This window comes from Bubalus bubalis, chromosome 6 (genome assembly GCF_019923935.1).
Source record: "Bubalus bubalis isolate 160015118507 breed Murrah chromosome 6, NDDB_SH_1, whole genome shotgun sequence".
In the NCBI taxonomy this organism is placed as follows: domain Eukaryota; kingdom Metazoa; phylum Chordata; class Mammalia; order Artiodactyla; family Bovidae; genus Bubalus; species Bubalus bubalis.
Genome location: NC_059162.1, coordinates 99,850,742 through 99,864,386, shown reverse-complemented (window position 1 = coordinate 99,864,386; position 13,645 = coordinate 99,850,742). Strand labels below are relative to the sequence as shown.

General features: G+C 40.4%; 1 protein-coding gene across 9 annotated transcripts in view; it reads left to right on the top strand.

Moving 5' to 3' along the window:
* MAST2 (microtubule associated serine/threonine kinase 2) overlaps positions 1-13,645 on the top strand; it is a 211,437-nt gene that overhangs the window by 100,325 nt on the left and 97,467 nt on the right. The window contains exon 1 of one of the 9 annotated variants that reach the window (XM_044945066.2): positions 12,739-13,099. The exons of 7 other annotated variants lie outside the window; for them this stretch is intronic. In XM_044945066.2, the coding sequence (XP_044801001.2) occupies positions 13,050-13,099 (50 nt within the window). In that variant the 5' untranslated portion in view covers positions 12,739-13,049. Of the gene's footprint in view, positions 1-12,738; positions 13,100-13,645 lie in introns of those variants that run through there. One more of the 9 variants, XM_044945069.2, reaches the window with a different exon arrangement.

Below are 13,645 nucleotides of genomic sequence, written 5' to 3'. Positions count from 1 at the left end.
CTGCTGATGGACATCTAGGTTGCTTCCATGTCCTGGCTATTATAAACAGTGCTGCGATGAACATTGGGGTACACGTGTCTCTTTCCCTTCTGGTTTCCTCAGTGTGTATGCCCAGCAGTGGGATTGCTGGATCATAAGGCAGGTCTATTTCCAGTTTTTTAAGGAATCTCCACACTGTTCTCCATAGTGGCTGTTCTAGTTTGCATTCCCACCAACAGTGTAAGAGGGTTCCCTTTTCTCCACACCCTCTCCAGCATTTATTACTTGTAGACTTTTGGATCGCAGCCATTCTGACTGGTGTGAAATGGTACCTCATAGTGGTTTTGATTTGCATTTCTCTGATAATGAGTGATGTTGAGCATCTTTTCATGTGTTTGTTAGCCATCTGTATGTCTTCTTTGGAGAAATGTCTATTTAGTTCTTTGGCCCATTTTTTGATTGGGTTATTTATTTTTCTGGAGTTGAGCTGTAGGAGTTGCTTGTATATTCTCGAGATTAGTTGTTTGTCAGTTGCTTCATTTGCTATTATTTTCTCCCATTCTGAAGGCTGTCTTTTCACCTTGCTAATAGTTTCCTTTGATGTGCAGAAGCTTTTAAGGTTAGTTAGGTCCTATTTGTTTATTTTTGCTTTTATTTCCAATATTCTGGGAGGTGGGTCATAGAGGATCCTGCTGTGATGTATGTCAGAGAGTGTTTTGCCTATGTTCTCCTCTAGGAGTTTTATAGTTTCTGGTCTTACGTTTAGATCTTTAATCCATTTTGAGTTTATTTTTGTGTATGGTGTTAGAAAGTGTTCTAATTTCATTCTTTTACAAGTGGTTGACTAGATTTCCCAGCACCACTTGTTAAAGAGATTGTCTTTAATCCATTGTATATTCTTGCCTCCTTTGTCAAAGATAAGGTGTCCATATGTGCATGGATTTATCTCTGGGCTTTCTATTTTGTTCCATTGATCTATATTTCTGTCTTTGTGCCAGTACCATACTGTCTTGATAACTGTGGCTTTGTAGTAGAGCCTGAAGTCAGGTGGGTTGATTCCTCCAGTTCCATTCTTCTTTCTCAAGATCGCTTTGGCTATTCGAGGTTTTTTGTATTTCCATTTTTTAAAATTGGGCTTATACAGAAAATAGTCTTACATAGGTTCTCTACCTCCCAGTGGTAGAGATGAAGGATTATTTGTCTTTCATCTCTCAATGGATTGTCTATTAGTCTGGTTGGGTTGCCATAACAAAATACCATAGGCTGAGGGCTTAAACAACAGAAATTTATTTTCTCATAGTTCTGGAGGATAGATGTCCAGGATCACAGTGCTGGCCTGGTTGGTTTCTAAAGAGAACTGTCTTCCTGGCTTGCTGATAAAAAGCCATTTTCTTACTGTTCTCACTGTATCCTCACATGGCCTTTCCTCTATGTGTGTATGTGTATAAGGGTAGGGAGTGTAGAGAAAGGGAAAGATCAAGGATCGAGTTCTTCCTCTTCTTATAAGGTCTCCAGGCCTATTAGATTAGCCCCCCCCCCCCCACCCCCACCTTATGAACTCATTTAACTGTGATTACCTCCTGAAGATCCTGTCTCCAAATACAGTCAGTCATTGGGGAATTAGAGCTTCAAAATAGGAATTTTGGGTGGGGGACACAATTCAGATCATAGCAGATGGTAAGCTCCATGAAGTCAAGATCACATTTATATGTGGAGATAGAAATGTAAAAGAGTTTTAAGTAAAGCTGCTGCTAAGCTGCTAAGTCACTTTAGTCGTGTCCAACTCTGTGCGACCTCATCGAGGGCAGCCCACCAGGCTCTGCCGTCCCTGGGATTCTCCAGGCAAGCACACTGTAGTGGGTTGCCATTTCCTTCTCCAATGCATGAAAGTGAAAAGTGAAAGTGAAGTCGCTTAGTTGTGTCTGACTCTTAGCAACCCCATGGACTGCAGCCTACCAGGCTCCTCCATCCATGGGATTTTCCAGGCAAGAGTACTGGAGTGGGGTGCTATTGCCTTCTCCGTTAAGTAAAGCTAATAAACGGTAAAATAAAATATGTTCTATCCTTCTATCTTGAGAAATATAGTTTCATAATAACAAATTACAAAAAAGTGTGAAACTATTGTTTTTTTAAGGTGTTAAATATTTTATTACTATTTAACATTATTATTATTAATAATGAGTACCAGGCACATGTTGTGGCCACTTCAGAAGAGAAGTGAAAAAAGGACAAATTTGTATGTAGTAAAGAAATATTGAAATAAATTTATAAGTGGTTTACAAACCTGGATACTTCTGTGGGGAGAAAGGAAGTCAGTAGAACGTATACTATACAGAGCTTATTTGCATTTCTATAGAAAGGAACTATTTTGTATTGCTGTCAGTTATCTGTAATTTAGAGAGTTGTAAAATAGCACAAAGGCAATAAAAGGCTAGAATCAAATAATTTAGTCTCTAAACAATGCAGTTTTCAATCTGAAGATTATTACTATTTTTTTTCTTTACTTACGTATAGTTTTCTGTCTTTCTCTCACTCTTGATTAAATCAGTCTCAAATACTATTCCTGATCATACAAGAAGGTTGGTTTCATTAAATATGGCCTAATTTTTTACACAGGGATAGCAATAATGTTAATTTCCTGTTTGGCCTTCTTAAATTTGCTTTGCTGAGAATTTTATAAAGAGTCTCAGATTGAACATTTAAAAGCCGCTGCTATTTGTATTTCGAGGCTAGAGAGCCAAGCTTAAGAAATTCTTTATCAGATTTCATCTGTAATACCTATGAGTTTGGGTGGATTCTTCTTTTTTTCAAGGTCCTTAAAAATGTCTTAAGGGTCTTGGGTCTGCCAGGAAGTGACCTGCTGGACCCTGTAAAACCAGGCCCATTTTCCTGATAGCATTTTTTATGTATTGAGTCCAAAAATTCAACCATAGTTCGTTAAAAGTGGCCTGTTTTACCTGATTAAATAAGTATCATTGTCAAATATGACATTTCAGATAAACTCTTAGTTGCATAACCATTTTTTACAATTATGTTTTAAGGGAATTCAGTAAGTAAATTTAGTAAGATTTTCTCAAATCTCATTGGAGTCAGTGAGAATCAGATACAATTCAGAAATGTTTCCTTTTACAAAAGCAAATTATTAAGAATTTAGATCGATTAAGAAGAAAGAGTAGGCTTCCTTATATACCCAGAAAATAGGCCCTAAGACAATATTCCAAACAAACTGCAGTCATCCCTCATTAGTTCATTCAGCCTTAGTGTAATTAATTTTCATTTCACTAGATCTTAGATTAGTAGTCTGCTTCTCGACTAAAAAGAGTTACGGAAATTCTGACTCAGTCCACTGCAATGGTCTGAAAGTTTTCCACAAGTGACGCCATCAGAAACCTGTACCCAAAGAGTCTGTTCTTTGAAGTGTCAATAGTTTGAAATACCTACTACAGTACAGTCCTTTTCCAAGGAACTCTGAAACAATTCTTTGTTGAAAACACAGACTTTGGCTTGTAGTTGATTGTAAAGCCTTGAACTCTAGCATCAGTTAAAAAAAAAAAAATCTCTTGGGAATGACAGCTGTGGTCAGTTTATTATTGACAGTTTTTAAATGTGAATGGTGTGATGAGAGTTTATAACAAGAACAATCCAGCTAACAAGGGAATTAAGTTGTTTCTGTAGCATACAAAGCAAGAATCATAAAATCAACTGAAAAAAAATTCTGGCAAAATGTCTCGGGGTAGTTTTTTCAAAGAAGACAGCGGATATTACATCTGATTTATAAAATATGAATGAACATAGCTTTTACAGAGGAAAAATTCTTGATATATAATATGTAATAATCTTTTGACAGAGAACATGCCAGGACTAAGCTACAGATATCAAGTAAAAAGATTTAGTAAGACTGTAATAAATGGTAGACATTTATCAGTATACATTTATAAAATTCCATTGGCCTAGAAGAAGCTAGATTTAGATTTTAAAAGTAAGGCTTTTACCAAGTAAGCATTTTAAGTGATAACTGAAATTAAGACTGAAAAAACTAAACTATCATTTCCTAAAATCTAGCAAAACACTGTGAGGACTCATAAACAGGAATACATTATGGGATAAATGCATGCTCAGTCACTCAGTTGTGTCTGACTGTTTGTGATCCCAGGGACTGTAGCCCACCAGGCTTCTCTCTCTGTCCATGGGGTTTTCCAGGCAAGAATACTGGGAGTGGGTTGCCATTTCCGACTCCAGGTGATGGGATAAAAGGGCATTGACAAACCTCTAGAAACTCCCCATAATTATACAGTTTCTGGAATATTTATATTCATAGCATTTTAGCACTATAAATTTTAAACTAGGGAAGGCTGAGCATCTTTTCTGATTTGTTAGCTTTTTCCATGAAACTCATCAATGTCAAACTAAATAAAAGGTAACACAGTTTTGAATAACCTCAGCTTTTCCATGAGGAACCTTATTTTGTTTGTTTTCTTAAATAATTAAGGACATAATAAGTCAACATAAAGTGAAGGAAGTTGTTTTTATTAAGATATAAAATATTTGCTATCTGGGCACATTACACAGGAAAAAAGAATAAACTTTAATAAGGTAGGTGAAAGCAATAAACAGTAAGCCAAGGAAACTGGCCCATCAAAACTGGGCAAACTTCGCTAAAATTTTAACCAATTCATAGCTTTTCACATTCATGATATGGTATTTATAAGGCACAGCAAACAAAAATCACTTTCCCAATTTTGTTCTGCTTCATATTCTGGAACACATTCACACTTTCAGTTCAATTCAGTCACTCAGTCGTGTCCGACTCTTTGCGACCCCATGAATCGCAGCACGCCAGGCCTCCCTGTCCATCACCAACTCCCGGAGTTCACTCAGACTCACGTCCATCGAGTCAGTGATGCCATCCAGCCATCTCATCCTCTGTTGTCCCCTTCTCCTCCTGCCCCCTAACCCTCCCAGCATCAGAGTCTTTTCCAATGAGTCAACTCTTCGCATGAGATGGCCAAAGTACTGGAGTTTCAGCTTTAGCATCATTCCTTCCAAAGAAATCCCAGGGCTCTTCTTCAGAATGGACTGGTTGGATCTCCTTGCAGTCCAAGAGACTCTCAAGAGTCTTCTCCAACACCACAGTTCAAAAGCATCAATTCTTCAGCGTTCAGCTTTCTTCACAGTCCAACTCTCACATCCAAACATGACCACAGGAAAAACCATAGCCTTGACTAGACGGACCTTTGTTAACAAAGGAATGTCTCTGCTTTTGCATATGCTATCTAGGTTGGTCATAACTTTCCTTCCAAGGAGTAAGCATCTTTTAATTTCATGGCTGCAGTCACCATCTGCAGTGATTTTGGAACCCCCCAAAATAGAGTCTGACACTGTTTCCACTGTTTCCCCATCTATTTCCTATGAAGTGGTGGGACCAGATGCCATGATCTTCGTTTTCTGAATGTTGAGCTTTAAGCCAACTTTTTCACTCTCCTCTTTCACTTTCATCAAGAGGCTTTTGAGTTCCTCTTCACTTTCTGCCATAAGGGTGTGTCATCTGCATATCTGAGGTTATTGATATTTCTCCCGGCAATCTTGATTCCAGCTTGTGCTTCTTTCAGCCCAGCGTTTCTCATGATGTACTCTGCATGTAAGTTAAATAAGCAGGGTGACAGTATACAGCCTTGACGTACTCCTTTTCCTATTTGGAACCAGTCTGTTGTTCCATGTCCAGTTCTAACTGTTGCTTCTTGACCTGCATACAGGTTTCTCAAGAGGCAGGTCAGGTGGTCTGGTGTTCCTGTCTCTTTCAGAATTTCCCACAGTTTATTGTGATCCACGCAGTCAAAGGCTGTGTCGACAGAGAATGTCGACATTCACTCTTGCCATCTCCTGTTTGACCACTTGCAATTTGCCTTGATTCATGGACCTAACATTCCAGGTTCCTATGCAATATTGCTCTTTACAGCATTGGACCTTGCTTCTATCACCAGTCACATCCACAACTGGGTATTGTTTTTGCTTTGGCTCCATCCCTTCATTCTTTCTGGAGTTATTTCTCCACTGATCTCCAGTAGCATATTGGGCACCTACTGACCTGAGGAGTTCCTCTTTCAGTATCCTATCATTTTGCTTTTTCATACTGTTCATGGGGTTCTCAAGGCAAGAATACTGAAGTGGTTTGCCATTCCCTCCTCCAGTGGACCACATTCTGTCAGACCTCTCCACCATGACCCGCCCATCTTGGGTGGCCCCACAGGGCATGGCTTAGTTTCACTGAGTTAGACAAGGCTGTGGTCCTAGTGTGATAAGAATGACTAGTTTCCTGTGAGTATGGTTTCAGTGTGTCTGCCCTCTGATGCCCTCTTGCGACACCTACCGTCTTACTTGAGTTTCTCTTATCTTGGATGTGGGGTATCTCTTCACGGCTGCTCCAGTAAAGCGCAGCCGCTGCACCTTACCTTGGACTAGGGGTATCTCCTGACCGCTGCCCCTCCTGACCTTGAACGTGGAGTAGCTCCTCTAGGCCCTCCTGTGCTGGGGCAGCCACCGCTCCTTGAATATGGGGTTGCTCCTCTCTGCCGCCGCCCATGACCTTGTGCGTGGGGTAGCTTCTCCCGGCGGCCACCCCTGCCCTCGGATGTGGGGTAGCTCCTCTCGGCTGCTCCTGCGTTGTCGCAGCTTGGCACTCTCGGCCACCGCCCGTGACCTCAGACCCGGGGTAGGTCCTCGCCCGTCGCAGCCGCCCGCGCCTGTGCGCCCTCGCAGCCGCCCGCGCCTGTGCGCCCTCGCAGCCGCCCGCGCCTGTGCGCCCTCGCAGCCGCCCGCGCCTGTGCGCCCTCGCAGCCGCCCGCGCGGATAGTTCTTAAGGGGTTGTCAAATCAGGTTCAATTCTTAGTAATACTAAAATGATATTAACATGTAATGTGTTTATGATTGTTGTCTTCAGATGAATCAATAAATAACATTATTAAAATGTCTGAGATGTAATTAGATTTAGATGAAGTCCTGTGGGTGCCCTTATAAGGAATTAGTGCCCTTATAAGAAGAGGGAGAGAGACAGAGAGTACTTGTGGCTCTCCGCTTCCACTGCCAGCCCCCTCCTTCTTTCCCTTCTCTTGCTCTCTCCCTTGAGGAAACAGTGAGAAGGTGACTGCTGGTTATAACTCAGGAAGTGAGCCCTACAAGGAAACAGATCTGCTAGCATCTTTTTTGTTTTGTTTATTTTGGCTGCTCTGGGTCTTACCTGCTGCATAAAGGCTTTCTCTAGTTGCAGCAAGTGGGGGCTCTGTGGGCTGGCTTCTCATTGCAGTGGCTTTTCGTTGCAGAGCACAGATTTTAGAGTGAGTGGGCTTCCATAGTTGCAGCCCACAGGCTTAGTTGCTCTGTGAAATGTAGAATCTTCCTGAATCAGGGATCAAACTCATATCCCCTGCATTAGATTCTTCAAATCTGCTAGTATCTTAATCTTGGACTTCCCAGCCTCCAGACTGGGAGAAGTAAATGTCTGTTGTTTAAGCTAAACACACACACACACACACACACACACACACACACAACTTTGCAGTTTCCATTTGTAGTACATTTATTATTGATAGTTATAACTCATACAAATAAGCTCTCTGGGTGTCCCCAAAAAGTTTTGCTTGATGAATTCTGAGAAATATATATGAAACTGTACAACTCAAATTGGGACTCGTTTGCATGGCCAGGACTCAAATCCAGCCAGAAACTAGACTGGGACTTGAACCCACTGTGTTTTAATTGAGATCACATATTCACATACCAAATATCAAAACTTCATGAAGTTCAGGTTATTTATGTCTCATTGCGAAAAGAACACAATGATAGGTAAGAAGTAGATTTACTTAGAGAGTATATGCATGTCATAGACAGAATGCAGTCCATCTCTAAAGGTAAGAGCTGGTCCTAGGTCATGGGGTTGTCTTGGAAAATGAGAGTGGCCATGGGAGAAACACATTCCACACAGAGTGTGGGCCATCTCAGAAGGCAGGAGGCCCTGAAACATGGCAGAGTTAGTTTTTATGGGCTGGGTAATTTCATGGGCTAATGAGTAGGAGGATTATTTCCATAATTTTGAAGAAGTGGAAGAGATTTACAGAAATTGGGCCCTGCCCACTATTTGGCCTTTTTATTGTTGGCCTTGAAACTGCTGTGGTGCTGGCAGGTGTGTCATTTAGCATATGTTAATGTATTATGATGAGCATATAATGAAGCTCAAGGTCTACTGGAAGTTGAACTTCTGCCATCTTTGACCTAATCAGTTGTAACCATTTTGTCCTGTCTTCAAAGGCTATGTTGTTCTTTTACAATAAGACTGCGAAAAAAGAATGTAAACTGTGTTTTTATTTTATGTTGATTACGTATTGGATTGATATTGTGAATGTCTGTTCAGTTCAGTTGCTCAGTCATTGTCCTGCTCTTTGGGACCCCACGGACTACCGCATGCCAGGCTTCTCTGTTCATCACCAACTCCTGGAGCTTGCTCAAACTCATGTCCATGAAGTCGCTGATGCCATCAACCATCTCATCCTCTGTCGTCCCCTTCTCCCACCTTCAATCTTTCGCAGCATCAGGGTCTTTTCCAGTGAGTCAGTTCTTCTCATCAGGTGGCCAAAGTATTGGAGCTTCAGCTTCAGCATCAGTCCTTCCAATGAATATTCAGGATTGATTTCCCTCAGGATTGACTGATTTGATCTCCTTGCATTCCAAGGACTCTCAAGAGTCTTCTTCAACACCGCAGTTCAGAAGCATCACTTTTTTGGCGCTCAGCTTTCTTTATGGTCCAACTGTCACATCCATACATGACTACTGGAAATACCATAGTTTTGATTGACTGTATGGACCTTTGTTGGCAAAGTAATGTTTCTGCTTTTTAATAAGCTGTCTAGGTTTGTCATAGCTTTTCTTCCAAGGAGCAGGCTTTTTTTTATTGTGAATAATAAAAGATGCTTGCTATAGTATATTGTGAATATACTAAGTTAAATATATTAAAAATTGTGTTATTTTGACAATACCAGCTTCATAAACTTTCTTGAGTCATTTTGTTTTCAGATTAAAAAGCATTTTTTTTATTTGGGGGCACCAGGTCTTAGTTTGTAGCATGCAGGACCTTTAATCTTTTTTTGTTGCATGCAGTATCTTTAGTTGTGGCATGAAAACTCTTAGTTGCAACATGTAGGGTCTAGTTCTCTGACCAGGGATCAAACCCAGGCCCTCTTATTGGGAGCTCAGAGTTTTAGCCACTGGACCACCAGGGAATTCCTTAGATTTTTTTTCCCTTAAATTAGAGGGTATTTGTTCTGCTACAGTAGTAAAAATTGGAATTAGTTTAAAAAAAAATTCTTAAAGCAGTACATGGATTTAGAAATGAACCATGAGCTCTACATGTCAAACTTTGTAATGGAGTCTCATGATAAATTATTCTTGTCACAGAAGATATTACACAATATTTTATTATCACCTTATAAATTGCTATCACTTATGTTGCAATTTCACCATCCCTTAAAACAATAGCTAGGCAGCCGTAGAACATGTTTTAAGATCTCCTTTAATGTTTTCAGTGCTGGGATATAAAGAAAACCAAAAATAGCAGTATGTTCAGACTAACTTTGATCTGTGGTGGTCCTAATAAAGTAGTCTATGGAAATTTGTTGGTGAATCTGCTTCATAGTCGTGTGTGGTGAACAAATTCTAAGGTGGCCCCCATAGTCTCCTCCCCCTATTAATATTTTTGTGTAATCATTTTCCCTTTGAGTATGGCAGTACCTGAAACTTGCTTCTAACCAATGAAAGAGTGAAAGTGATAAGATGTCATTCATGTGACTATATTGTGGTATATAAGACTTTGTCTAAGTTAGTAGACTCACCATAGAAACTGTCTTTCTGGCTTCTTGAAGTAGGCAGCCATGTTGGGAAAACCCATGTGGCACAGAATAATGGTAGCTTCTAGGAGCTGAGGTTGGCTTTCAGTTGATATCTGATAAGCAGCTCAGGCCTCAGTCCAGTAGGAAGGAAATAAATTTGGCTAACTACCTGATTGAACTTAGAAGTGGATTCTTCCTTAGCCAAGCCTGTGTAAGAGTGCAGGGGTGATACAGCTTATCTAGGCCCTCTGCTTAGGCACTGTGAGACCCTAAGCAGAGAACCTGGGTAAGCTGTGCTTGAATTCTAGACTCATCGAAATTGAAATAATAAATATGTGCTGTCTTAAGTGGCTATGTTTGTGATAATTTCTTATGCAATAGAAAAAAAATGCATCATGCCAACTTACTTTTTCCACTTTCTTGCTTTAATTTCCTTGTATTTTATTGCAATGTTACTTTCATCGAATCTGCTGTGTGAAAATTCTTTTGACTAAGATATGTATTTAAAATTTTTTGAAATATTTATTTGGCTACATTTTGGCTGCATTTGGGTCTTAGATTGCAGCACACAGGATTTTCCTTGCATCGTGTGAAATCTTTCCTTGTGGTGCGGGAGCTCAGTAGTTGCAAAGTCCCAACTTAGTTGCTGCACAATATGAGGAATCTTAGTTCCCCAACCAAGGACCAAACCCGTGTCCTCAGCATTGCAAGGCAGATTCAATTCCAAGGCAAACCATTCAATATCATGGTAATCCAAATCTATGCCCTGACCAGTAATGCTGAAGAAGCTGAAGCTGAACGGTTCTATAAAGATCTACAAGACCTTCTAGAACTAACACCCCAAAAAGATGTCCTTTTCATTATAGGGGACTGGAATGCAAAAGTAGGAAGTCAATAAACACCTGGAGTAACAGGGAAATTTGGCCTTGGAGTACAGAATGAAGCAGGGCAAAGGCTAATAGAGTTTTGCCAAGAGAACACACTGGTCATAGCAAATACACTCTTCCAGCAACACAAGAGAAGAGACTATACTAACTCTTACTTGTTATAGTAAGACTTTAAATTTTAAGACCAATCTAAGGGGTTGGTAGTAATATCCCATTGTGATTTTAACTTGCATTTCTTAGATGAAAAATGATGTTAATAATAACAAAAAGCAACCAACAATTGTAAGTAATTACTAGATTCTACTCTAAACACTCTACATACAATCACCAAGTAGTCCTCATCACAGCCCTATGATATGCATGCTATTATTCCATTATTATTATTATTATTATTATTATTATTATTAAGTAGCCTGGGGTTGGGTATTAGAGAATGGAGAATATTGAGTAGGAACTTAGAACCTCGCCTTAACTGCATGGCCTCAGCTTGGGGTGGGGATAGACAGAGGCTAGTTTGCTAGATGTGGGAGTGTGGGCTTCTGTGACTGACCCTGATATCATCACGAGACTTTCCCAAAGTGGGACTCAGTACTTGTTGAGAGGTGGTAGATTTCTGAGAGAGTGTTTCCATTTTTGTTATAGAGAACAGGGGCTTCTGGGAAGGAACTGTGAGAGACAAATGATTGGGCTGGTACATGGAGAGGGAAAGTGAGTGTCTGTAGCTGCCGGGTGGGGTAAGTTTGGTTGGGTAATTAGAGCAGTGGCGTCCAAATTTTTTAGACTATGACCCTCAATAATAGATTTTACACTGTAACCCATGACATGTGTTTGCACTTATAAATAATGCATATTTCAATAACAGGTATTGCAAACACAAATTTCACTAAATAATTCTTCCCCTCACTTTGTGTGAAGCACTCTGATATTTTCTTTTCTGAAAATTCTTTTTCCCTTTTAAGAAAATATTGGTCCTGACTTTCTAAATTGATCTCATGACTCACTAAAGAGTTGTGACCTGCAGTTGAAAAAGCACTGGTTGGAGTATGAATTAATCTTTTGGATGTTATCCTAGAAGAACAGTTTGACATACTTTGTCATCCATATGAATGAAAGGATCTCATCCGAGTTGGCAGGTGCTCTGAAGCAGGGGACCAAGATTTTGCTTAATTTTCACTCCCTTAGCTGTCAGTGTTTAGCTCAATAATTTATTTGCTTTTGTCAGATGGTTTCTTATGTGTTTGCACTTATCTTCCCCTTTAGATTGAGAGCTTGCCCTCTTGGGAGGACAAGACCTATGATAATAGCTAATAATTCTATAACACTTCCCCTATGCTAAGCACTTTTCTGTTTTACATATAATAATCTTCCCTACAACCCACCTATTAAGCACCTTACCTATTTTCATTCTATAGGTGGGGAAATGTTCAGTGACTTACCCTTCTTTACAGTTCTTCTGCAGCTTACCTCATATAATATCTGCCATAGAAATTATTTCATTAATAATTTATGGATGAAATTAAACTAAGTAGTTTCTAGGCTTACTTCTCTTAATTTGACTTATGGCTATTCTTACCAGACGGTTATTTAAGTGACTGGAGAGTAATACCAATTGAATTTAAAATGATGCTGGATTTTGTCTGAAGAAGTACAGAGTTTACTTAAATTGGTTTCTGAGCCCTAACATTACAACTCTGTCGTCCTCCATGAGGTCTGGGCTTGAGAATGAATAACGTTGCAGAAATGCCCACATATTCTTAGCTCATTATTTACTGATTTGGGATCCTTAATGTGCTTTGTTCCAGTCCGCTACCCACTGCAGCAGCTGTTCCAGCCTGACCCACGCCTCCTGAGTTAATAGTATTTCTGTCACAGTGTGAGTTTTCAAGTTGGTATGTGCAGTCTCTGCCAGAGTCCTCACTGTTGCCCGGCTTCAGGGCTGGAGGTTGTGACTGATGTGTGGGGGAGGGGATTTGATGCTTGTCACTGAGGAGGAACGAGGTGCTTCCTGGGACTCTGATTTGTTCTGGGCTGAGTGTGAATGATGTCAGGCAGACAGAGGACAGCTGATTCATTCGGGCTCTGGGACTCCTCACTCTGCCTCACTGCTGCCTTTTGTGCTCTTAGGTTTTTTTAAGGGGGGGGGTGTTGCTGATAATCATAATTTTGAAGAAAAGTACTTAAATTTTTCTCTTAAATTTGGGAAACCTTTGTAAGTTTCCTTTGGCTTATGCCTGCATACCTCTTGTGTGAGAGAACTTCCTGCCAAGATTCCAAGTGGGAGAGGGCAAAAGCTTGAGTAGCCAGGAAAATGATGAAACGGAGGAGAGAGAGACTGGGAGCACCATGCCTGCGGATCCAGTAAGGAGGCTGGGGTCTCTGAGTGGAAACTGGCAGGTGTCAGGAAAAGAACTAATGCCAACTAACACACCTTCATTTGCTTGGATAAAGACTCTGGTTTGGAGATGCCTGTCAGGAAGAGGGCTGGGCTGGCTTCATGAATTCAAGGTCAAAACAGTGGTCCCTGGCAGAGGTATACGGGGTTTCTAATTCTGAAAACTGAGTTAGATGTCTTTTAGAGATGGTACTTGGGAAGCCGGGCTAACAATGAAGATTTTTTTTCCTGCCTTGCAAGCAAAAGTATATTTAAAGTAACTGTCAAAGTCCCAGTGGATGTGAGAAACAAATGGAAAGGAAAATATCTCCTCTTTTGACTAGAGAAGGTATTGTATTTCTGCCCTTGGCCTGTCAGCTCAGGAACTCAGATCTGCCCTTGCAGATCCAAGCCTGAGTCTTTTAGGACGGGAATTTTATTTCTATGTTGACCAATATAGGAATAATACTTAGGTAAGGATTTTGACGCTGGGGAATGGAAGAAGACTTCCACTTCAGGGTAGCTTTCCCAAG